The 27825-nt window shown below is 35.9% G+C and overlaps 1 protein-coding gene across 2 annotated transcripts; it reads right to left on the bottom strand.

The window, feature by feature from the left end:
• Positions 1-1656: 1656 nt before the first annotated feature.
• On the bottom strand, positions 1657-27485 carry LOC142350906 (uncharacterized). 2 transcript variants are annotated; one of them, XM_075402914.1, is made up of 8 exons: positions 27194-27485; positions 24850-24982; positions 23967-24351; positions 21375-21535; positions 16279-16499; positions 15852-16012; positions 4391-4584; positions 1657-1999 (listed from the first exon to the last, which is right to left on the bottom strand). In XM_075402914.1, the coding sequence occupies exons 1-8, from the start codon at positions 27340-27342 to the stop codon at positions 1829-1831; spliced, it is 1575 nt and encodes a 524-aa protein (XP_075259029.1). In that variant the 5' UTR covers positions 27343-27485; the 3' UTR covers positions 1657-1828. The 2 variants fall into 2 exon arrangements, with proteins under 2 accessions (XP_075259029.1, XP_075259028.1); XM_075402913.1 differs by having other exon boundaries at positions 23952-24351.
• Between the last annotated feature and the right edge of the window lie 340 nt (positions 27486-27825).

Consider the following 27825-nt stretch of genomic DNA (forward strand, 5'->3'; position numbering starts at 1 on the left):
ATTGCTTTAAACGTCATTTGAAAGCAGTTGATAATTTATGAGGAGGCGCCAAAACCGTTTATGAACAACATTTTCTGAGAAATTTTATTATATTACCTTAATTCAATTTTGAAACCAACGCCTCGAAGAATTCGATAAGTCAAATTTCAACTTAATTTGTCAATTAGCTAAACGTAGCTTCAGAAATGCACGTGGTGGTAGTTACTCAGTTTAATTGGTTTTGTTCCAGATGTCGATTAAGATAGCTTTAACTTAAGTTAGTAATGTTAGTCTCGGCCAATCATAAATATCTCAAAAAAACTGTACTTAAAAACTTTCGCTGTGATTTAGTGTCAAATTTGTTTTAACCATTCTTCGATGTTAACATAGCAACATTACAGGACACATAAATTTATCTAGCTAGCCGTATAGATGATTTGTTGCATAAAAAGAAAGATAGCAAATTTCTAATTTATAAAATTATACAAACAGATGAAAATATATGTTTAAATATATCGAAACATTTCAAACGATAAATGCCAGATTTTCATGAAAAATCTGGCACTTATCCCTAAAAAGCTAAGGTAATACGTAGCACTCATCCTCGTACTCAAAAATTTTCCTGGGTCCAAAATCATGGTTTACAAAGCCGAGTAGCAATTGCAAAAAAACAGTTGCTGTAGATTGTTTAGAGCACACAAGTTCAAGTTGAAAATGGTGGGAGCCGATTTTACGAAGCCAGATAAAGATAGAGATTTGGCCATTTCAAATTTTGCAAAATGCGTCTTAAACAAAAAGTTGAGTCACTTTGCAGAAGTAACTTTGAAAGTCTAATATCTTGAACCATTTCGCGGTTCTCTGCTAGTGCCAGAAGTTCCCTTTAACTTTATCTAGTCATATAATCTATATCTTTTACATTACAAGCCAGATATAAATTCGGTTTCGATTGCAAATGCCCGTTTGAAAGTGAATTAAATCTGAAAAACAAATGTATGTGGATTATTCACTTATATTTAATCATCGACGACGAACAAATTAAATTAGCTGTTTTCCACAGCAGACTAACGGATGCAACTTGAAAGCAAGAAATCTTAAGATGGGTGTCTATAAAATCACTATTATCCATAGATAAAGCATTACCTTATTTAAAAGATGTTCGAATATTTCAAGGTCATATGAGGTTTTCGTGTTTAGCAATCGCTCTTGCAAGTAGGTCCAAGAAAAAAAGTAAGCAAACACTTTTTAATTTTGCATAGAGGCCTATAGCCAGTCCCATAAAATAGCGACGCTAACTAACATTCAATGGACACAGTTCAACTTGAAAAATTCAAGTAGGAGCATTTATATTTTGATGCTCATTTAGTTTTTTGTTGTTTTTAGAACGTTCGCCTGTGTTGCAACTTTATAGGACTAACAGTAGATACCTTCACAAAATTGAAATGCTAGCAAACGATTCAAAATTTTACATTTGAAACAAGAAGATATCTGTATATTGATGTTCATATGCATGCCTAGAGTTTTCCTAGAGTTTTTGTGTATGAACTTTAAGCCATGTTTTATAGCAAGGCGCATAAAGCTGCAACGCAAACGCTCGAAAACCTCGAGGCATGAAATTGAGTATCAATGCGCTGATGTCTACGTTTCAAATTTGAACTTTTGACCTTGTGAAACGTTTCGCTGCCGTTGCAACTTTATGGGTCATGTTTGAAATTCGGGTTTAACCTCCAAAACGTTCACTAGCGTTGCAACCTTATGGGACTGGTTTTATCGAAAATATATTTACACTAAAAGATTGACGTCACTCTTCAAGATTCTCAGCGGTCTACTATAAATTTTTTCTATCTGGAATTCATCCGACACTTTCTTCTGGTTCTACGTTGCACCCTGGTCCGCCTGCAACTATAAGACATCTGGTGCTCTCGAACAGAGTTAAACAGGACAACACGAGAGAGATTCCGAATCCAAAACTGACGAAAAGTAGCAAGAATATTGCCGTCTTCCGGTGCTTCTGTTGTTCACCCTATGACAAAAAATTGGATCAAAACTGCAAAAGCTCACTAGAAAAACTCTGTTGAATAAAGGTTCAACCGAGTATTATGGCTCTGTTCTGACATTGATTTGTATTGTTCTGACCTGATCAAGGTAGGGATATCAACCGTTGTTATTTTCATTACCAGTAAAAGAGCTTTGTAAATTACCTATCATTGGTAATTATCTTAATTTAAAGTTTTTAAAAGAGGAACTTAACTTCCACGGACCGAGTTGTCACCATCCTTCAAAACAAAACTGAAAGAAGGACACTGAATAGAGAAACATCCAATGTCGTAAAAAACGATGAAAATGATATTTCACCTTTTTTGATTGATCAAACATCAAACAAAATTTTACCCCTTTTTTAACCGGTGATGTCATATTTAATAAATTGTTAGCTATGTTAGAACTCGGATGATGATGCTCTAAAAACACAGAGCACAAAAAATTAGCTGGTGACCTAATTTCATCCCGGAACGAGTTTAAAGACCTGATCAGTAGTTTTTTTAGTGATAGCACGTATTGAGGTCGCAAATCACAGCTGATCAGCTCCTGTTCAAACCTGAAGAATTGATATAGACGTGACAAGAGTTTTCCGAAAGTTCCATGATGATTATTGCATCGCAAATTTAGTCAAGAGAGTTGATGAATAATGTCTCGAAAACGGGCGCAAACGATCAGCCAAACTTTTTAAAAAATTTGTTCTGCAAAAGTAAATATTGTTAAAATTGTCAATATTGTTCTGCTTCACAGATCACGTCGGAAATGTGAAAAAAAAATTCATTCGAGGTTTTTCTCTTTCAGTTTTTCTTTTCTCTTATCTATTAGTTCACATCTGGGCCAAGGCTGAACCCAGGACTTTTTTCCATAAATTCCAGGGTCTAGTTGGTGCTTTAGTAATTGTTCGGAGGGGAGGAGAGGCAGTGCAATAAAATTCATGTAACAGTTCATTGTTTATTTCAAACGGAAATAAATCACTGCTGATTGCCACATAATTGATGTTATTCACAGCTTCCAAGAAGCAGGTTAGTCTGTTTTACTTTTAAACAATCATTTAAGAGAACGAAAGCGTTTGAACGGTTTCAAAAGATCTCGAAGTTGCGAAACAGATTGACACGCTAGTGTTGAAAGCTTTGATTCACCCAGAGGATTGTGAAAGTGGTTTTCTTTGGTAAAGCCAATTTAGCGATAGTTTTATAGTCTCAACGCTTTTACTTCAAAAATGTTATTGATTAGTTGGTTTAAAAAATTGCCTCAGCACTCATATTGGAAATTTTGCGATCTTTGATCAACCTGAACAATAAGGTTCAGCACTAACCCGGAAAATTATATAACATAAAGACAAACGTTGGACACACCAAGAAGTGAAAATGAAAGAAAGTTCTAGAAAATGGTCAAGCGATAACTTTGCATAAACGAAATATACATTTACAATAATTGCTTCAAAGTTCCTTCGAGAGCTTTTAATGAACGGCACTCACGTCAATACCTATATTTCAAAAAGAATTGAAAAAGAATTACCTATTTAGACGGACTTCTTGCTGACCAATGGCCCGACAAGTACGTTCAGTTTCATCGGCGCTTTTTGCTTGTTTGCAGCGCAGCTACATAAGCAGAGATGTCAAAAATTCGGCGAAAGTGCAATTTTTTTCGTGCAGAAGAAATGCTTATTGATTTCATAATAACTCAGCAAAATTCAGTTGAGTGCTTACGTAAGTTTCACCCCCTTTTAGCTCATTTCTTACGTATTGCATAGCGCATTTCCTGGTCGTTTCTTACATTTTTTGTTCCTTGATAACAGTTAATGACAATTTTTAGTATTATGTTATTATTCAATAGCATGCATAAGTGGACATAGTGTGCATACCCAAACCAAGATTACCTAAAACATACTATTATTGGGGAGGGAGGCTATTTTTGTGGAGGGGCTATTTTAATGGAATGGTCAATACGCAAATTTACGTCTCTCAAATCCTTTTAACACAAATTACTTTTTAAAGTTTTTAAAGAATCAGAGCTTGCAGGACTCGCAAGAACCGTGCAATTGTAGCATGCCTACTACCTCCAGAACCATGACCAGGCATGCTACAATTGCACCAAAACTCCGGAAAAGAATACTTTGACCGGGTTATCCTTTTGTATTGACAAGACCAACTAAGGCACAAGCAATCAATATTATCAATATTAGGCGATGCTCCAAAAGATCCTATCAAATTGTGGAATTTCAAAATTACTCACTGGCGCTTTAAAACAGGCGATAAGCCTTAAGAGGCCACTCGGTTTGGTGCTCCATAAAACGGATTGAATAAATTTGTAATGTAAATTTTACTTGAGTATTAACCGAAAACGAATTTATTTATTTATTATATTACACGGTTACCTGTTTTCTCCACTCTCTAGCCATCGGTTTCTGTTTGGGAAGGAGGAACACGAAGAACACTGTTGACAAACTCATGCACCAGTCTATTAGGAAAGTGTAGAACACAGCAAGTCTGTCGTCTGTCGTGTCTCGCATGTATCTGACGTCATTGACTACGTCAAAGAAACTGTACACGATATTCCCAAGAGCAGTTCCTAAAAAAGTTTTTGTTTAACATTCGTAAATGATTATGATGATAACCCAATCTGATTTGGTGTTAAAAGTATAGGTCACGTGACTCTGCTGGAGATCATTTAGAATTTCTGGCCTTTATAGAGAGCCTCAGAGCTGTTAGTGATGTTAAGAATTTCGAAGTGACTTCTGCAGAGAAACTTTATCATGCTTAAAACACGAAGAGTGCGCGTTTTGAAAAGACAAAAGTCAACGGAAGTCAGCTAACGGCTATGTATAAAGGCACTTATGTCACTGAACATTTTTGGCTGATTGAAATTTGCACGTGCGTGTTTTAAGTAGGTTTATGGCACCTCTGCGGAAGATTTTTGGAATTCTTGTGATACTGCAGCCTGTTTTCATTTGGCTACGCTATACTATAGCTTGACCGGATTAAAGCTTCATGGGTTCTAGAAGACAAACTTGGGTCACATTGTAACAATGAGAAAAGGAAACTAGGAATGAAACTGTGGGTTCTTTCCTGGTCTTTGAATTATTTCATAAATAGAAGATCATGGCCACTTTGCAATAAATGTTGATTTTTACCAATTTCTCATACAAACCCTCCCGCACTTACATTTCCTGCACAGTTTTGAGCAGCGGAGAATACCTCTACCCTGATCTAGGTACAGACTTAAGAAAAGACCATGCTCGACCAAACTGTACTATGAAAAGACCACACCCGACTCATTTGAGCTATGAAAAGACTTCATCTGGACTTTGAAACAGACTCGACTTTAGCTCGACTTAGATTTTTTACAAAGATTTTTAGCTATAGCTAGACCGAAAATTTTACAAAAGATTTTAGCTCGACCCAAAATGAGGAATGGACTTCAGTTCAAACCAATAATCGCAAAAAAACATTATAGTCCAACTAACATCTTTGTTCAAGCACAAGCTTGATTTTCCTTAATTTGTTTTGATTGATTGATGACTTCTGATTTGTTCTGATTTGTAAAATTTGCGGGTTTTATGTTTTACCCACGTGTGCAACCTAGCAATTCATTGTAATCTGGAAATCTCTTGTTAATAAGTAGTAAACATTGGTGACCTTTTTCAACGACAAACACATTGAAAGCAACCAAAATTCTGAAACCGAAAAAAAGTTAACAAAATCAGGGAGTACTTTAAAAAAATTTTCTCAATACCATTTCCATTGTTCCTATAACTCAAAATGTTTGCTGTATTTTAGAACCTTTTAGAAAGGAGCCGTCACTTCGCGACAATAACGAAGAACCAGAATAAAGAAGATAGAGAGTTGAAAAAAAAAGAAGAAAGAAAGGAATAGATAAGTACAAAAATGTGTAACAAGAAATGACGTCTACAGAAGATTGTCTCTCAGCAACCAAATAGTTCTAATTTCATTTTCAAATTCTAACGAAGAACAAAGTTAACAAAAAATCAAAGGGTCTTCATCCGAAGTAACATTTATATAATTATATACCTATAAAATACCTACTAATATCATATTTATATGCTAATATCATATTTATATACCTGTTATCTAATATAAGAAAACTTTGTCCACGCTCCTGTTTAAAAAAAACAAAAACAAGCTTTGCACTTTTTCGATTTGCAACAAAATATTCCATATTCCTCGATGAGATTAGCGTTCAATAACGTTTTTTAGTTCTCAGGAAGCGTGTACATTGCTTTCAACTCTGGAGTAGATAGTGTTCATACACATACACACACATTAAAAAAAATAGAAGAACACCCACAATTTGTTATTATCGTAGTTAATTATCATCAAGTTTCCGATTTTTTGATTCAAAAAGAATGTAAAGCAAGAAAGAACACAGCAATTACAGTCAAACGCTTTCTACTTCAGAGGGCACGTTAAAAAAAACTTCGGATTTAGGTTGTTCGTTGCAGAAAAGATTTAAACGTCAAGGAATAACGTTTAGCATCAAAGGCGATAACAAACACATTTTGATATTATTCGTCAGTGAAAAAAAAATTGACGTTCTCTGACAATCTGCAAAGTTCAACAGACCCAACAAAGTTTAGGTTAAAAGAAAAATCAGACCACAACACACTTCACTTCATTAAAAACAAAACAGGTCTGATTGATTTTTCTTTCAAATTTCAGAACAAAGGAGTTTTGTATCGAAAAGGTAAAACACCTAAATCTGTAGCTTACGTATAAAAGCAGTCATATCGTCCTCCCACAGAGCAGTAACACCCTCAAAACATTAACAGGACAACAAGAAAAAAGCGTCTAGAGCGGCTGTTTTAATGCAGCAAACAAACTGAATACTCTTACGCGTGTCATTTGAATTTGCTTTTGATAATACTTGTTTCATTCAGCTGTTACAAAAACTTAATAAAAACTAAAACTGACAAACTGATAGATCAAACAAGAACAAAGTTCAAAACTCTTGCATAAAGCACCTGTATCAATATGCCTGGCGCCAATAATAAGAAAAAGGCTATACAACAACAGCTGCAGAGGAGAGAAGCAGAATGGGCAGTCAATGTCGACTACCTTGAGGCAATGATTCAAGAGGAGAATTTAGAGGGCATCAATTTGTCCTATGAGTCTCTTTCTCAACAAAAGCTGCAACTAGACAAACTCTGTGACGACCTTTTTAAATTCAACCTCACACAAAATGAATTGAAAGAAATAATGGAGAGATCAGCAGAACGAAGTCTAGTTATCTTGAAATGGAAAAAATATGGCAAAGACCATTCAAGGGAAATTACTACAGACTCCGATAGCCATTTGCCAGAGCAGCAAAGAAGAGCAAAACCACATCAAACTAACACCCAAATTGACGAACCCTCAACAACTCTTAAACCCTTCTACAATAGACAAAAAACGTACAATTTGAGAGGCAGATCAAAAGCAGAGAACAGAACAGATAAAGTACCTACACTTTCAGTTTCAGAAAAACAAAAACAACAAAGCAGCAGAAATCCCCAATATGGACAGAAATATGACGATGACAGAAAACAAAGTAACCAATTGATAATGAGCGCTACCCATTCAGATACAACGTCATTGGAAGGAGGGGACTCCGACAACAAAGAAAGTAAAAACCAGTGTAACCCGAATTCCTACATTGAGTTTCCTCTGAGAAATTTTGGGTACAGTCAAAAACAGAGACGCACCGATCCAAAGACCAACTTCACACAAGTCCGCGAGAAAACATTACAGCCGAATGATGAGTCAAACACCGAATGCACTTCGTCAAGGATGATAGCCAGTTTTCCACTCAATAATGGTGACCATCACATAACAGCAGAGCAAAGAAAAAGCAATGGCGGTGAGGACTTGACAAAAACCCGAGAAGCAATTGAAGTTAACTACGAAGAGCAAAACATCGGACCAATCACCATAAGACGCGATGTTGGTACCACTACATCAAACGACAAACCCAAATCCAATGAACACGCTAAAAGGAAACAAAAAATACACCAATCAGATGTAAGTACCGAATCTGATAGCAGTTCATATCAGACATTTGACACTAATATCCGAGACCAACGGAAAACACAAAAGAAAACACAGCCACATCAGCAACAATCAAGACAACGAAACCTACATCCTTTTAACAGGAAACAATCATCAAATAAAATCACGCCTTTACACAGAAATCAACAGACAACAGACTACGACAGTAATTATCTACAATCAACAGACGATGAAAGCGACGATCATCAACAAATCGACAACATCAGACTAAGCAGTAACCCAACGCATTATGGACTACAACCAAAAATACAAGGAGCCAGAAAAAGAGCAAGAAAAATAGACAAGATCCATGATGTTAACCTTGCTTCAACAAATACCCGATTTCAGGAGACCCAAGGTCAAAGTACTTCGAATGTTCACGAACATGTTCAAAATCAAGATCAGCAATGTCTTCAAAGCATCGATTTCTATCAAGATGCGAACAAAATCAATAGAGGTAACCAATCAAATGAAAGAGAATTGAGAAGAAAAGCCGTCAACAACCTAATCCCAGAAACGAACAACAATCTTGGCAATTTTAATCTAAACGCACAGGACCAAAGACTAGCAAATTACATCAACAGAATTGGCAAACAACCAGACAGACAGTTTCAACATACACAGACAACAGAAAACATTTTCTTGCCACGACAAGCACAACAACAACATGTCACATCCACCATTAATCTTCCAAAAACTCAACTCAAATCCTTCAGCGGAGATCCATTGAGATGGCACGACTGGTTTAGTTTTTTCAAAGCCACAATACATGACAATGTAACACTGACAGATGCCCAACGGATGACATATCTTCAAAACGCCCTCACAGACAGAGCCAAAGACAGCATTATTGGATACTCATACAACGGAGAGTTTTATAATGAAGCAATGCAAGAATTACAAAAACGATTCGGGAAACCACAGCATGTTACAGCAGCTTACCTTGATAAGTTGGAACAATGGCCCAGACCGACCATTAATAACCCCGAAAGTTTTGTATCTTTTGCAGCGTTTCTTAGACAAATGGTTCAAACGTTCATACTTCAATTTCACATCAGATCTTCAATCCTCAGCTGTCCTTAAGATTGCAAAAGATAAACTTGCGCCAACAATGATAATCAGATGGAACGAATACGTCGTTAGACAAGCTATTGTTCAACCTAATTTAATACATTTTAAGGACTGGATCGATAATTATGCAGAAGCTTGCGAAGATTTGTCAACATCACAAAGACCAACCAATCAAGAAAACAGTTCGTCTAAAAAATCAAACAGACTCTTCCAACAGCAAAGTAACAAAAGATGCCCTCTATGTGGTTGCAGTCACAACTTAGGAAAATGCAACCAATTCCTCAATAAAGATATTAACGAAAGACAACAAACAGTAAGACAACTGAAAATTTGCCCAAATTGCCTCACCGAACACCCAAAAGGACAGTGTAACAGTCATTACCGATGTCGAATCGAAAACTGCAACGGATTTCATCACTCAACAATTCACAGAAACAACTTTAACAGCTCACAGACATTTTCACCAACTCAGCAACAGCAAAGAAACCAACAGCAACAACAAACAAACAACCAGGTTCAAAACCAATCTGCAAACAATTATCACAACAATCGTGGTCTGCAAAACAACGGACACCAAACACAGATAACCGCAAACAGATCACAGTTTCAACCACATGGATTCAACTATGGAAGAATGGCTGGTTACAATCATAACAACAACACACGTAATTCGTTTGGTCAAAACAATAACACTAACCGTTTCAATCAGAATTACAATCCCAATAACAACAATGGAAGCACCTTCAATAGAAACTATAACAATCCGAACAACTTCATGCCAAATACAAATTCACGACAACAGAACACCGGACATTCTCATAACCAAACAGACACACAAAATCAAAGCCAAAGGCAACAGAACTTTAACAACAACAACAGCAACCTACGACCACAAAATCACACATGCAGCAACAACCAAATCAGTTCGTGGATACGACCTCAAGTTCAACTTCAAGCCATTCCGGTTATCCTTTATACAGAAGACGTATCAATAGAAACATATGCTCTTTTGGATAGCGGGAGCGACAACACACAAATAACAAACTCAATGGCAAAAGCACTCGGAATAAAAAACACAGATCACATTGCAGTACCAATTTCTTCACTTTACGGAGAACATATCATAACATCAACTGAAATTCTTCTGGGAATTGGATCACTCAACAGCACCCGACCTCTTTTCAACCTACCGGTGTACGCCACGTCAGCATCTGACTTTCAAATGCCGAATGTACCCGTTGAGATGTTGAACTCTATCTGCGCCGACTGCGATCATCTTAACAACATCACATTTCCACAAATACGAGATAACAGAATAGGAGTTTTAATCGGAGCGGATGCCTTCATAGCAACAAAACCACTTAAATTCACAACAGGACCACCAGGAACCCCATACGGAGTCTTGACGCAGCTTGGATGGACCGTTACAGGACCAATACCACAGAAATACAAGCCAACCAGTAATAAACAAGAAATCAATTACAACATCACGCTTTACAACAGAATTAAGAACCCAGAACAGGAAATAGAGAACGACATGCTTCAAATGTTTTGGACAATGGAGGGAAAAAGTTTAGTGAGCGGAAAAAAGACACTGACAGCAGATGACAGGAAAGCTCTTGAAACACTAAAAAGGACGACATGCCACAACGGTTCTCGTTATGAGATCGGACTACCTTGGAAAGATGACACTAAGCTACCGAACAACTACTTTCTTGCCAAAGCACAATTACAGTCACTTGAAAACCGACTTCAACAGGAACCAGACCTATTTTGTCGTTACAACCAAACCATCGAAGCAGACATCGAAAATGGATTTGTTGAAGAGACACAACGTCAACCCAGCTTCATGAATTCACAACTTTGGTATCTCCCACACCACCCCGTTGAACAAAAAATGAAGAAAAAAGTAAGACGGGTCACAAATGCAGCTTCAGTATACAAAGGACATTCACTTAACAAAGCTCTTTTGACCGGACCAGATCTACTATGCAGCCTTGTTGGACTTCTTCTGAGATTTCGGCAGTACAAGATTGCAATAACCGGTGATATCGAAGCGATGTTCATGCAAGTTGCCATCAGAACAGAAGACCAAGACGCACTAAGATTTTTGTGGAACAAAGATGGAGAAGAAACAATTTTCAAGTACAAGAGACTAATATTTGCTGCAACTTGTTCCCCTTCATGTGCAATCTACATACTCCACAGATGTGCGGAAGACAACAAATTAAGTAATCCCGAAGCCTACTCAGCCATAAGAAACAATTTCTACATGGATGATTACCTTCAAAGTTTCAACACAACCGAAAACGCAGTAATCACAACAACAGAGGTAAAGGATACATTACACAAAGGTGGCTTTAAACTTACAAAGTTTTTTAGTAACGACTCAAACACAGTCATGAAAATAACTGGAGAAAATGCAGACACAGCGATAGAGCAACGCATTTTAGGACAAATGTGGAATGCCAAGGAAGATATTTTCATCTTCAAAAGACCAGACTTAAAACTGGATGTCAAAAGCATGCAACAACGTCAATTGCTCTCACTCGCCGCATCATTGTTCGATCCCCTTGGAATCATCACGCCGTTTTCCATTAGAGTACGATGCATTCTTCAATCAATAGTGAAACAAGGTAACAACTGGAACAATCAGATTCCGAGAGAGTTCCAACACGACTTACAGCAATGGGTCGACGAATATGAGCAGATGCCAGAGATTTCCATTAGCAGATGTCTGATCCCCAACCCAGATGCTAAGCATGAACTTCACATATTTTGCGATGCATCAAGTACAGCAATAGCAACGACAATATACATCAGATCAACAAGCGCAGAAGAAATAACAACTCAATATGTTATTAGCAAAGCAAGAGTTGCCCACATTAAAACAACAACCATCCCAAAAGTAGAACTAGAAGCAGCAGCTATGGGAGCAGAACTTGCTTCTTTTGTTCGAAGCGAAATGACAGCACAGTTTGACAAAATTCAGTTCTGGACTGACAGCATGGCCACATTAGGTTGGATTAAATCAACAAAACACCAAAAATTTTTTGTAGCAAATAGAATTGCAAAAATTTTAGCCAACTCTACGTCAGAACAATGGAATTCTGTACCTGGTAAAATCAACCCTGCAGATCACGGAACAAGAGGACTTTCTTTAACAGACTTGAAAGAAAAATGGCTGTCAGCGCCAAAATTTCTCCTAGAAAATCCCGTTCCAAATTTCCAAAAAGATCAGCAATTTACAGCGATAAACGTTTTACGTACAGAAACTTCAAACACAGTTATTGACACTAATGATTTCTCTAGTTGGAATAAACTTATGCGACGGACCGAAACAGTAATGAAAGCAGTCAATATCTTTCGAAAACGACCAGTCACAAACAGTTACGAAGACGCACGACACCATCTATTGAGACAATCACAGCATAAAACTTTTTACGAAAGCATAAGAAACCTTGAACGGAAAAATGAACTAGACAAAAAGGACAAGTTATTACAGTTCACTCCCTTCCTGGACAAAGATGGTTAAATACGAGCAAGAGGCAGACTAAAGCACGCTAAAACACCCTACAGCCAGAAACATCCAATTATTCTTGACAGTAAGGATAATATTACCAAATTAATAATTGAGCAAGCCCACAACGACTGTAGACATCTTGGAACAGAGTTTGTCCGAGCACACCTGCAACAAGATTTCATCATTATAGGTCTTAGACGATTTTTGAAACAACTAAGTAAAACATGCTTCATTTGCCGACGATGGAGAGCACAAAATATCACCCCCCTCATGGCCGACCTACCCAGTTTCCGATTCGCAGAAGCAGGAAAACAATATCCTTTTCTAAATGTTGGGTTAGATTTTTTCGGACCCTTTTTCATTGAGCACACAAATCGCAAATTGGAAAAACAATACGTATGTCTTTTCACCTGTCTTGTAACTAGAGCTGTGCATCTGGAGGTTTGTCAGACATTGGACACAGATAGTTGTCTACTAGCCATTAGAAGGTTTGTTTCGCGACGAGGATATCCCGAGTTAATCATCTCTGATAATGGATCGAACTTCACATCAGCGAAAAAAATGTTGGATCTGAGCAAAATCAATGTGGACAACGACTACATCAAGTCCCAGCTACAGCAGCAAAATATTACATGGAAACTGAATCCACCTCTAGCCGCTCACTTCGGCGGGATATGGGAAAGGCTAATTCAGTCTGCTAAACGCACTTTGCTCATAATTTTAGGCAGCCAACAATTGAAAGCCGAAATTTTTCAGACAATTGTAGCCGAGACTGAAGGACTTCTCAACTCCAGACCAATTACATATGTCTCTTCAGACACAAACGATGAAGAAGCACTAACCCCTAATTATTTCTTATTAAGACGCCCTTACAGCCCTTTAGCACCGTTGACATCAACCAGCCGAACATTTAGTAAAAAGGAGTTCTCTTACACACAAACATTACTGGATCATTTTTGGAAACGTTTGCAAAAATAGTACACATCAGATCTTATCAGCCGACCAAAGTGGAGAACAGAATCAGAACAATTGAAAGAAGGCGATTTAGTCTGGCTATTGCATGAGTTCACTCCGAGAGGTATTTGGCCAATGGGTCGAATTGCGAAATGCCATAATGGATTGGACGGACGAGCACGATCCTTCGAAATCAAGACATCAACTGGAGTGCTGAACAGACCAGCAGTCAAATTAGCTAAAGTTTTACACAATACTTGAAACCATTAAACTTTAAATTTCAAACGACGTATTGGTTTTAAATTTCCATAATCATTGTGTCCAAAGTCAGCGTATCAAATATTCAATTCACACAAGCTCAAACAATCGAGCTCAAACAATCATGAAGAAGTAACAACGCTGTGAAAATACAAAACGAAAAGAGAATTTTAACTTCCCCAAGTCCTTAACTTCCCTAAAACTACGCAAAATCCAGCTTAAAGTGTTTCTTTGCCCTCACCGACAACAGTCATCATCAAGTTTTTGTTATACTTTGCACTTATTTGTCAGTTCGACAAAAGCTAACGTCTCCGGAATCCAACCCACATAATTTTGTCAACAGCCTTCAGATCGACGGAGTATACACCTTCACATCAACAGAGTTTAAAGGATATACTGCCAACGATCTTCGATTAAACTTCAACTTTCACAGCCCCCATGAAGCCTAATAACTATTTTCACATATCCTTGTCATTCAACAACACAATATTCCAACTACCACGCATCAAATGAAAACGTCGAAGCAAATGTATGATCACCAACTTTCACCAACATATAGCCGGTGTATATGTGTCGCCCCGGAAGAGTGTACAACAAGTTTACACACACACACACACACACACACACACACACACAGAAAGAGAGAAAGCCAAAAATGCCTTCAATTTTGCCAGCAGATCATCTTTACAACTTCGACATTACAAAAGAATCTTGAAATTACAGATCAGCAAAAGATTAATATAAACTTGATTGTCGAAAATCTTAAATTGTAAAATACAACAAGAGTATTCAGTTTTACCCTCATGCACGCGGCCCGGAGTGTTCAAGCACAAGCTTGATTTTCCTTAATTTGTTTTGATTGATTGATGACTTCTGATTTGTTTTGATTTGTAAAATTTGCGGGTTTTATGTTTTACCCACGTGTGCAACCTAGCAATTCATTGTAATCTGGAAATCTCTTGTTAATAAGTAGTAAACAATCTTTTCATGGATCCAGGTCTAGTTTTTCATAACCAATTAGACTCGAGCAAGGTCTTGTCATGAGCCCACCCTTGGTTTTTCATAACCAGTTAAAGTCGAGCAAGGACTTTTTATGGGTCCACCATTAGTCTTTCCATAACCAAACAAGTCGAGTTAAGGTCTTTTCATGGGTCCACCATTAGTCTTTCCATAACCAACCAAGTCAAGTTAAGGTCTTTTCATAGGTCCACTATTAGTCTTGTCATAAAGCTGCTTTTTTGCCAAAAAATTTTTTAGTGCAACTCGTTTGATCCATACTGCTTATAATCTAGTCAACATCTATGTTTCATCTTCTACGATTCTGAAAAAACACAAATCCCTCAGAAACAATCATTGTTTTTTTTAGAAAAGATTGTTCATAATTTTGGATAGGGAAACAAACAGAAAAAAACGACATTTTTTGTCATGGCCAAGGGGAATAGGACCATACACTTTAAAGGTTTCATTCAATCAACTGACATGCTAATATACTTAAGCTGCCATAACTGCTTTATCTTTAGAGTTGACAAAGTTCTTAAGTCTTTTTGGCAGTTTTCCAACTGTTTTTCGAGTTGGACTGCTTTGGTGCAAAGCTGTTTACTCTTGTTTCGGTGATGCTTCTGTATGTAAGAAGCAGAAAAAATTTCAAAAAATTCCAAATTCTCAAAAAAGCAGACTTATGAAAAAACTAATGGCGGACCCATGAAAAGACCTTGCTCTACTCTAATTGGCAATGAAAAGACTTCAGGTGGAACTATGAAAAAGATCTTAGCTGGACTTCAACTAGTTGCTGGACCGTGTAATTATAGTATTGGCCCCCACCACTAGACTTTTAAAGTCTTCTCATGAGTCTGCACCTAGAGCTGAGTAAGGGCTCGACCGGAATAACAGTGGAAATTGTGGAACCTCGTAAACCCATTTACAGCTATTTGTACCCCCCAAAACATAAGGATACCAGTTGATGGAAAGCATAATATTGGTTCACTCACCGATAGCTCCCGAACACGATGCCACTGCCCATAGTACTGCGAAGGATGTGCCCTCCAGGTTCTTGGGTGCATATTCGATCACGATCAGGGAGCTGGTGAAGAAAATCCAGTTGTAGAAGAATCCATACACTAAATCATCTGCGTACCAGAAGTACTGATTTCTAAAGACAACTTAGGTGTGATTTGTCATTTTTGATGATGTTAACAAAAATTTCTACTGATTTTAGTGACTAAAATCTTTCCAATCGACGATAAGAAAAATATATTTATTTTTCGATTGGATTTCGACCAAAATTTTGAATAAGGATAGACATGTAAATAATGAGTCGTGCCATTTACATTTTTTAAACTGAAGAAAAAAAACAAAAAACTCAAATATTGTGTTTTATTCAACTTTTCTGTTGTTACAAACGACAAATCACCGTGCCTCAGTATTCCAAACAAAGCCAATAATTCAGTGACTGCTCTCAGAACTACTTCCAGAAAAGTCACATAAACTATCATTTTGCGCCAGTTGGAGTTGATGAAGTACTTGCGGAAGAACCACATGCCAAGGGCAGCTAACAAGTTTATTGCTACGCTCTGGTATCCTTTGATCAAGGGTTCGACTCTCACCCAGCGCGTCTCCACTTTGGTTTTGGCTGGTGTCTAAAAAGACATTTTATTCAATAAAGAGCTCACTTATTTAAAGTTAGCTCACTGAATTAGAATCTGTCCACTCGCGCCCATATTTGACCGAGGGTACCAGGAAAAAGAGCACACGATTCAGGGAATATCGAAGCCATATAGAGAGATTACGCATACTTGACAATCACACACATAAGCATACCGAAGGAACAACAGTTTCCATGCAAATCTTTAAAATTCAGGAGCAGTTTCCCTTCTGCTTTTTTCCAGGGGGAGGGGAGGGAGGTAGTTCCCAAAGTTTTCTGTTACTGCACTTGGTATCGAAGATTCAAAGAGCTCGCATTCTTGGCAACCATATCCGAAATAATTTATGAGATTCAGTATTTTTTTGAATTTTTAATAGGAGTTTTGAAAGGAATTCCTATTATGGTGTCAAGGAATAGATTAAAATGCTCACCCTAGTTATTAGGAATCCAGATTAAATCGGAATCCAGATTAAAATGACTAATTTAAGGAAGGTGACTAAGAGAAAAATGGAAAACCAAACTCGAACCCTCTTTGCAAGATTTTCAGGGCTTTTTATCAAATTCTATCACCAAATTATTTTAAGGACAAAAAATTTAAAAAAAAAAATTAAGTGGGCGGTTTTGAGCACTCTTTCACGACAACTATATACTGAATTCCAATTAATTTAACACTTGTTTTATACTTTACCTGATTCTCTACTTTTCTCTATTTGACCACCCGGGTTGACCTCCATAAAAGAAACTTATCAATCACAAAACGCCTATAATTCAAAAAGTCAGTCTTTAAATGGACTTAAAGAGATTTTATCGACAGGTGCTTCTTTTTATCATGAAACTGGCCATATATGTTACCCTGCCTACCATAAAACGAACCATTTATGGTACCCTGCTTATCATAAAACAATCCATAAATGGTATCTTCCTCATCATAAAACGTATCATATCTGGTATATTATTAATCATAAAATGGACCATATATGGTATCCTACTAAACCACAAAATGGATTACATATGGTATCTTACAACTAACATAAAACGGACTCTATATGGTATCTTAATAACCATAAAACGGACCATAAATATTACCCATAAATTATCAGCTTCTCCATAAAAAGGAAAACAAATAATGGAAACTTACTTATCAGAAAATATATGACACCTTACGAATCATAGCAAGATCGTAGAACAACAACAATTGACTTTTAAGGGCCATATATGGCCCGTTTTTTAGTAAGTAAGATATCATATATGGTTCGCTTTATGTTAAGTAAGTCACCATATATGGTACCTTTTATGCTAAGTTTGGTCAACCCGGTCAGTTTTCAATTTTTGTAGCCTCTGCCATGTTAATGATTACCAAAAAGCCAAAGAAAAATTCTGGCCACTGATTTTGCGCAGAAAACGTTGCCTCTAAAACAGAAAACTGGACGTTCAGGATACAAATAAAACGCAAGAGAACATTTAGTGCTCAATTCAACAGTTTAAGCCAAATTTTATTTAAAAACATATGCTTCTCATTTGGAACAATATCAGCGTCCTTATCAATATTGTTTCATTTGGAACAACATCAGCGTCCTTATCAATATTGTTTTAAAATTTTAGGTGGATGTATTGCTTTCTCCCTCTCTCCTCTCCCTCTCTCTCTCTCTCTCCCTCTCTCTCTCTTTCTCTCTCTCTCTCTCTCTCTCTCTCTCTCTCTGCCCACCATCCCACTATCTCTTTCTCTTTTCGATTTTTCAGTATATTTTTTAGTCTGCAAAGACTTTGTTATATCGTTTGATGCCATATATTTTTCATTTCGTTTGTTTTGTGACGTGATATGTACACTTTTGTTTTTGCTAGATAAAGGTTTAAGTTGACAACAAAATTCTACACAAGGAGGCTTGGTAATGTGCAACCTGTAATGTCAACCCGTGTCGAAACCAGTAAAGTCATAACGAATTCTTTAAAAACTATAGATTTTTTACACCTTCTCTTGACAACAATAATGTCACTTGTGGCTTGTAATTAAAGAGACTAGGACAAAAAGTAACAAAATTGCGAAGTTAAAAATTGTTTTTTTTTTAATTTTGGAAAACAATTGTTTTCAAAGTAATGAAAGCCATCAGCTATCTACTAATATCAGAATATCGGCTCATCTATTCTTCCATGAAAAACCAATGAAACCGGGTCATTGAACAGGAAATTTCATACAACTATAAAGACAAAGTAAAAACGACAGTTGAAGACAAAATTAAAAAAAAATCAATTAAAATCTTCGAGAACGTAGTGTCGAAGCCGTTAAAACCCTAATCTATATCTTTATGGATTATACTATTATCAATTTTGCTATATTTTGAACGCCAATAATGTGATATATGAACTGTCAATAACGTGATAATGTGACAGAACTAGAAATTGTGAAAAATGGGCAAATACCTAATAATAAAATAAAATGTGAAATCTAGTAGTATCAAAGCCATAAAACCATAATAAAGGCATAAAACCAAAATAAAGATTGGATTGGAATTTAGTAGAACGGAGAAGCATTCTTTCATTTCTGACACTAAGCTACAAAAGGACCAAATAAAGAGAAAATCGAGGCAAAGTTCAATAAGCAATTATTCATTTAAAAATCAAATATTTGTAGAAGTCAGACGACCATAAGCTTTCAAGTAATAAACTAGACACACTAATTTGGGGCTAATTAGGTAGTCAATTGGACCTATCAATAGTGAGCTTTGACTTGAAACGTTCTGTTATTTAACTAAAATAAAAAAGATCAAAATTTTTTAAAGAAAAGACCGATTGGTTACAATCCGAATTATTTTTGGATTTTAGTTGTCCAAAATTGTTTCAAAACTAGCCCTGCTAAGGCTGTTCGTCCATTAAGAACACTTAATTTTTCGAATAATAATGATATAGATATTTCGTTAGTTAAAAATCAAAATTAAATGACACGTTTTTGATAATCAACGAGAAGTTAGCAAAAAACGGCAAAATTTTAAGAACGGACACTCGCAATGGAAGTTGAAGTAGAAATAGCCCCTTTTTGAGTCTACAAAGATTGTGTTAGTGGTGTTTGGGTGTGTACTTCCTGCAAATTTGATCAAAATGGACTAAATAAACTTAGTTCGTGCTGTTTTTGATGAAGAAGTCTGAATTTTGAAAAAATTAGCCAGAGTTTTTGGCAAAAAAAATTAAATAAAAACAAACGAGGATATTTGCTGGTCTTTAAATTAAAATCAACAAGCTTTTCTTGAAAAATTTTAGTAAAAAAATTTTAGAGAAATTTTAGTCGAAAATTGGCGAAAATTCCGGAAAATGTGAATAAAATCAAGGGAATTCACTCTATTTTCTCAAAAGTTAAAACCTCGATAACTCCCTGTAAAAAACAAGAACAAAAAAAACTTCCATAAAAACTGTTACTTCCATATTCTACGCTGGACAAGCTTTCTAATGATACCAGTCTCAACTCTCTGCGATGAATATATCGATCGGCCAAACTTTTCTGAACAAAAAAACCCATTTGAGTATATAGTTCCTCCCCCTCAAGAGGGGTCGGAACAATAATTATTTTCAGTTAACTGTTTTCTTTTAAAAATTAGAGAGACTGACAACAATAACACATCGGTTCAGGGCAGCAAGAGAGAACGACAAGTGTTTGTAAGAAAGCTTCGATAACTTTGAGTTTTATATAAATTAATTTCTTTCCCAACTGTTTCGCGTTTCGGGCCAACGCAAGTCAATGCTTTTGATGTAGAAATAATGTAAAAAATTGTTTTAAAAGGTATTTTCAGCCTCAAACAAAAAAATGTCGCTTCGTTTGGATTAAACGATAGCACCATAAAAGCGGGTTCATTTGTGTTTTAAAGATGGTTATTTTGTTAGACCCAACACCTTTACGTTACTGGAAGTTTTGCAAAAATATTTGAAATATTTTTTGTTTTTATATCTAAATTTTTGGCTGGCTATGAAACTGAATACCATTTTTTTTTACTTATTTGTAGAACATTGTTGTTTTATTTTATTTGCAGTTGACTCAGACATTTAACCTCTTTTATTTTTTAGGCAAAACATAAAAAGTTGTTTGACAATAATAGCCAGCAAAACCCGCAATTTTTTATGTTTTTGATTTTTTTCGCCTGAGACAAAAAACAATTTTGTGCGTTCCAAACCAATTTTTAAGTTTTTAAGCTTAGTTTCGAGAATGAAAATCTTCTATTTTTAAACACAGAAAATAACAATGAAGAGGAGAAACTTCGATCAGTTTTTTTAAATCTAATTATGACCAATGGTTTGTTTTGACAAAAAAGAACATTTTCACCAACCGACTAAATAAATTAATGAAGACAAGGTAAACTTAACTGGGACAGAATCTCACATTTAACTTGTAAAAACCCAAAACCAAAGTAGTTTACTTAAGCTAAGGAAAAGATGAATATGGTATCGTCGGTTTCACCAGATGTTGCAAAAAATTTGTGACAATAGAAAGTTTCAGACAGTAGCTAATTCAGATAAGACAAAAATTAATTCACAGAAAACAAGATCTAGTGAAATATTCATCCACCAATATTTATAAAAATTTTATATCGGCAAGTATTTATTAAAAAATGTAAACCAAAAGCAGCTAACGATGATCCGAGGCATATTTTACAAATTAAAATGAACGTGAACTCTTTAAGCAAAATGATACCGAAATATCATATTTCATTTAAGAGAAGAGAAAGTTTTCTCCCATTTTTAGTCACAACTTCTTTGAAAATAAATTCAAAATAAAAAAAACTTTCAATTACTGCTATCGTAAGTTTATCTCTATCTCTGCCATCAGTTGATCGCGTTGGTAGTTCAACGCGATCAACTGCATGTGTAGTATTCGTGCTCTACTTACACTGAAACCGAACAGCGTTGACACAAATGCTCTATAGCCGAGGAGCTTCAGAAAATGAGAAGTCTGCAGAAAGATCCAGATGTTTTTCAGGTTGTCCCGGAACCCAACTTCATTGCACTTCACGTCGTAATCTCGTTCATTGGTGAAGAATATTGTATAAACTGATTAACGATATGAACTGTTTCTCTTCTCACAAACTATGAATTCATGAGGCTTATTCCTCATCTTCCTTAGTGAATCATTATGTGGAGTTGTTGGTGCCACGATTCTGTTTATAATCCTAGTGACCAAACAACTTAAGATCTTTCTTGATTTTATCAAAAATTCTGAAGACAAGCCAGTCATATTTTAAATTTGCACCGTCTCATACTGGCGAATATTGCTAATGACTTATCTCAATGAAAGCATCAAATATAACAATGATGCTCGCCCATCTGGGCTTTCGCACTGCTAGTTCCAACATTCTATTTAAAAGGATAATTGGAGGTTAGAAATCGCCTTTGGCAACTTTCAATTGAAAAAAAAAACAACAAAAAAATCCTTCCCGGGTCGAGGTTTGGCGGTGAATTTTCGTAAGAAATGCGGTTTTCACAGCGTATTGCTAACATCTGTTTGTGGTGAATCGCGGTGAATAATTTATTTTCACCGCATTCAACGGAATTCCTACAAAAAAGACTTTTGTGCACGGGTCCGAATTTCTCACTTCCTGTACGTCTACAACTTCTTATTCCACTGTACCATCTGTCACTTATTTCTATGATATTTCTTGTCAACTTAAATCAGATCCAATAAACGCTGGAAAACAAGTGCGGTGAATTATTTTCTTTCACCGCATTTCTTACAATAATTTACCACAAAAGTCGACACATGAGTTTTTGTAAGAAATGCGGTGAATTTTTGTAAGAAATGCGGTGAAACGCGGTGAATTATTTTTGTTTCGCCGCATTCACCTCATTTCTTACAAAAATACCCCCAAAACCTCCACCCGGGTTAGATAACGCATAGAAAATTTTTTTATTACCCAGAAATTATAAAAAAATCGAGAGTCAGAAATGCGGGAAAAAATACGAAATTTACAATTAATTTTGAAAATTAGTCATGAAAGTTGAAAAGTTATTTAGCACCCCATGCAAGCAAAACTGCTCAACATCAGAAAACAATCAAGCAATCATTTTTTTTACATTTTCCATCCTGGTTGAGATGATCACTTTGAAGGGTTGGTATTACACGAACGAAAACTTAGATTAATGTAGCGAAGAAGGTGTAGCCTTTCCAAAAAATAACGCAAAAAATGAATGACATTATTATTGAATTTTGTCACGTTTGTATTTTTTAGACACTGTCTATTGTAAAAGCTTAGTCTGCTTTTCCTCTGAATTTAGACTGATCAAACAGAAATTTAATTACGATTTTTGACAGCGCATACTGAAGAAGTGTATTTGAATGAACCAATTCAGCGGCGGTTTTTCGACCATAAAATTGTGTTCCAATGGTTCACAACTGAAACACTGGGTGTCAACAACATTAAAAGCAGTTTTTCAAGCATTTCAAACTGAACAACTTTAAACATTTAAAGTTTTTGTGGACATATTTTGCTGGTTTGTTAAGAAAGCCGATTGAGTACAGGTCAGAATAAAAAAAAACTCGTACAAAAATTTTGGTAATAATTTTTTCGAATCATTTTGTTCAACAAGCCATCAGCTCTTTCAAAACAAGGCAGCAATACGAAAAATATGTAATATCTGTCAATTTGTACCACAAAAGAGATCAAATAATTATATGTCCAAGAATTAGCAAAAAAGCAGTAAAATAAACAAAAATTCGTCTCGAAAATAATAACAAAACAATTCAGATGGTTTTCAGATGATCTTACTCGAGTCTTCCTCTGAAAAACAGATCAGATGGGGTTTAAAACTGCCCGAACAAAATTAATTATGACTAGCATACAGTTCATTCACTCATTATAAGAGGTCCGAAAAAAAGTACATCTTATTTAATTCACTCACAATTTTTTTCTATTTATATATCTTAGAGTGTCTTTTTACTTATGTAAGACAATATTGGCCTTATTAATTGCTCTTGAACGAAGTTCATAGCAATTATTGTAAACGTGTGTGTCTTTTTTTATGCAAAATTTTTGCTTGACAGTTTTGACTTTTCGAGTGACTTTTACGCCCTTGACTTTTTGCTTTCGCGTGATCTAAAAAACTCTCTCAATCAATTTCAAGCACCTGAACTCAATTGGCGGCAATTTAATACTAAAAGTCAAATGAAAAGTGCGCCGAAATGGGTGTCATTTTTTACTTTAAATCTTAATAGTGGTATATGTTAACCTCTAATGTGGATATTTGAAGCCCACTATTGAAATTCTTAGTCCCATTTAGGCTCCCCCTCCCTCCCTCCCTCCTCCCCCCACCGACTGAAGCAGGTTGCAATTGATTAGAGCTCCCACTAGTCGTTCGAGAGCATGTTATGTTTATTTTCTTCTAAATTCGCCTTTGCGTAAAATTTCCACCTCAGAACTAAACTTTGATAGAAAAAAATACTTGTTCTTTTTCTAAGGAAACAGTTCATTCCCTAATGCAAGAATACAGAAAATAGCAGCAACTAGAGATAGCTGATTGAACTCCAGACCAAAACAAAAACTTCCACCATAATCCACTTTGTTATAAAACACGGCGAAAAGTATCGCAAACAGAGCTGCAGTAATTTTCTCAGTAATTTTAATTGACGTTAGCAATTTCCCGCGTGTCTTTTCCTCTTCCAACATCGATCGCTGTGTTAACAATCCATCGATACAGCAATCGGATAAAGCCATGCAAGAGTAAGCAATTCCAAAGAGAATTGAGTAAACTAAAGCTGAGTTGGCGGCGTCTGGGTTCAGGATGACAGTTTCATCACGCGAACAAGTTCCATTTGCGATGTCATAAGTCGACTCAAAGTAGGGTTCGGGCATTGGAAGAGCGAACATTATAATCTAATTGAATATTTATAATGATGACTTTATTCGGTTTGTATCAGCCTATTTGGTTTCAAATACTGATATTAGGCAAACCTCTTGCAACAAGAAGCCCCGAAGAACTCCCAGCTAAAATTTTGGTACTTGCCAACTTTGGCATCTCCGCATGACTATTAATCACTGACCCTACATTGGACGATACAGCTATCTTAATGAACCTTATAATATGCGCACTATTTGTAATAGGCGCACCAAAGTTGTAGGGAGAATTTTGGGACATTTTAGTCCTCCATATTCTTATCGTGTACGCAGTAAAAAAGTTCATCTCAGTCTTTAGAACTCAGGTATCATATTATAGAGTAATCCCTTCAGCATTCTCAGAAAACACCGATTCGTTTTATATTAGTGATTAGTTTCTTCGTAATGCCAAATGATTTTAACCTACGTCACCGAACTATTGACAAAAGCTTGCAATTTTTCAGTCATCACTATAATATAAATTGATTTTTTTATTGCCTTGCATATGAAGATGATAGTCAGGCCAGCAGCCACGTAGGGAAGCCTCCTCAGCCCACAGATAGGAAAAGAGTCGCTGATGAATGAAAAGAAACATTTCATGCTCCATGCATTCCGAAGCAAGTTGTTCATGCTGAAATTGACACACAACACATTCACAAACAAAAATTGAAATGGTTTATAGTACGATAGTTGTGGTTCGTTTAAGACCTACTCGGTTTACCAAATGGGTTGTCACTGTCAAAAATTGATTAAAAAGATCTACGGTAGTTTTCTTGATAATTTTTTGGAATTGTCGTCAACTTTTTATAACCAATAAATAGTCAGTAGGGGAAAATATCTGGATAAAAATATCTGGAAAGTGACGTGGTCGTAAAACTATTGCACGTGACGTCATTTCTTAATAAGCTGAAACTATTTGCCTTTCGTTGCTAATATGCAGTGCATCATTTTATTTTTAAATTCACTTAAAGTATCCTAAGCTCAACTTCCGTTGTCTTGTAATTCAACCAAATTAATATAATTTGATCGATTCACTGCCCGGCATTTATTCAACAAAAAAAGGCTCAAAATGGAGGTATCTCTTTTGTATTACTGGTTACAACGAAGAATTTGTCTCCTCAGCCGTTTTGTTGACCGATTTAACTATTGTTAAATCGGTCAGCAAGAACAAAGCACAAAAACTGCACTGAAATGTACCCAATAATAAGCTTATACAATTTTTGAAACCAAAAGTGTTAAGTTAAAAATTTCGGCGTTTTCAAGAATTAAATCCTTTTTCAAAATTTTTTAAGGTTGTCAGATGATTAAAATGATTACTCTTGCGAATGTAGCCTGGCTCTGCATATATTTTCAAAATCTGTTTTCATTTTTTCTCTTGGTAGTATAAAATAAAGAGAGATTTTCACAAGACAATTGCTGATGGCAGAGTTGTTTTGCCGGTTCGTAAAGTTGTTTGAAGTACGTTCAAATTCTTAATTTTGCGGTATTCGTCTTGATCATTGAAAAAGACAAGTGTTATGACGAAGATAACAAAAAAGATTTTAGTAAAATTTTAAAACAATTAGCCATTAACAAAAAAAGAAAGATTTAAGTTTTCTAATGTTTTGGAAAAATCAGCGTTTCTGCTTTTAATGACCGATAATGCGCAAGTGTATTTCTTTCTAAAAAATAAATTAAACTATTCTTTGATATGTATTCAAATTTCTCGTATTTTGAGCGATTCTATTTGTGTATGTCGATGCTGCCATTGAAAGAAGTAAGCAAAATATGAGGAAAACGGTAGAATTTCCATGTTTCACTCAATATGCTCAGTACTGGTATACCAGTAAACTGTCGCAAGAGTAATTATTAACCACTATCGGAAAGCCTTCAAAAATAATGAAGGTCGGTTTGAACACCTGCGAAGAGTGATTTGCTGCATCAAATGCTATGATGATCAAAATAGATACAAATATCCAGTGCTAGTTCTTCGCAATCTTCGCATTCTAGAACCACTAGAATCAAAAGTTCTACAATCAAGACAGCAGATAGCAGAGTCAATTGTTGTTTTGGCCATCGTTGATGACCATCCGGCAATTTTTAAAATTAGGTAAAAAATTAGACAACCATTGAGGTGAGAAAAATTGAGGTAAAGAGTTAATGGATTTGACTAAAATAATAGACGCTAAAAGTGAGCGAAATTACTTGGGCCACCTCCTAGCAGAACCGAATAACTTTAGGCAATTATTGAAAAAGAAAAACGAGCACAATCATGAAATTATTCCCGGACAAGTGCAAGCGAAACAGATTTTAGGCCAAATGAAGTAGACCGCAAAAACTGAGTGGAATCAAGTCAATGGGATGATAATTGCCAGCAGCCTATTGCCAATCAGGTCCGATATTGCAACGCAGCTGTCTTTACCAACCAGATCGGCAATATATTTGACGCTTGACCTCCGAAAACCGTTTGACAACGTACAAGAGCCACCACTTAGAGACAGACATTTCGAAGTGCTCGCCACGTTTCAAGAGTTCTGCCTGTATGGCACGGGAACAACTGACAAGGAGAGAACGCTTATCTTTGGTGCACAATAGTTGTGCGATTGTTACAACAGTTGACATTTTGTCTTGCTTTGTTCTTGCCTTTTAACATAAAATGAGCAATCTATATCAAACTTAGCTTCAAAGTTCTTTTTGTTAATAATATTACAGTTGGGTATATTGGCATTGCTATTTTGGCATTGCATGTATTAAGATATTGCGTATTTTGGAATTGGGTATATCGTCATGTAGCCAACATAATTGTCGAATTATGTGTTCCTCTTTCGCATCAAGCGTTTGAATTGCTATATGCTTGACTTACCTCAGAAACTGATGTCCCTGCACGTTAAGGTATTGGGCGAAAAAAGCGTAAAATGACGCATAAATATACTTGAAAAACAAACTCTGAAACATGTAAACCACAAACGGGCTAGTACCCCGCAAACTGCGGTAGCAAGATTTCATATTCATTTTGACAGACGGTAACCAAATGAACAGCTTAACTTAATTATTATGATGATACAGATTAACTGCTTACACTTTAAACTTAATAACTAAATCAAACTCTACTAATACGCAAATCAAATTTATTATTTTGAGTCAAAATTGGTTTCACTGCAGCGAAATTCCAGCAGATAAAGATAGTTAATCTGAATGAATTAACATGTCGTGAATTATTGACAGAGCAAAACATCAACCAAGAATCAATTAATAATTCTTGATTTTGATTTGGTGATTTGTAAATTTACTTAATATGCGTAAGAGCGCTCAATTGGAGTACAAAAATCTCATCCTTGACTTCTTAAAGATAAGATCGATTATCTTATGAGTAATTCTATTGTTATTATTACATAATCATAACTAGATCTACCCATTGTAATGACTAGTTATGTATAATTCATAGTTGGTCATCTGGTTGAGGTTTAAAGTTAGTCAAAGGTCACCAGATATTTG

This window comes from Convolutriloba macropyga, chromosome 12 (genome assembly GCF_964194025.1).
Source record: "Convolutriloba macropyga chromosome 12, txConMacr16.3, whole genome shotgun sequence".
NCBI lineage: Eukaryota > Metazoa > Xenacoelomorpha > Acoela > Convolutidae > Convolutriloba > Convolutriloba macropyga.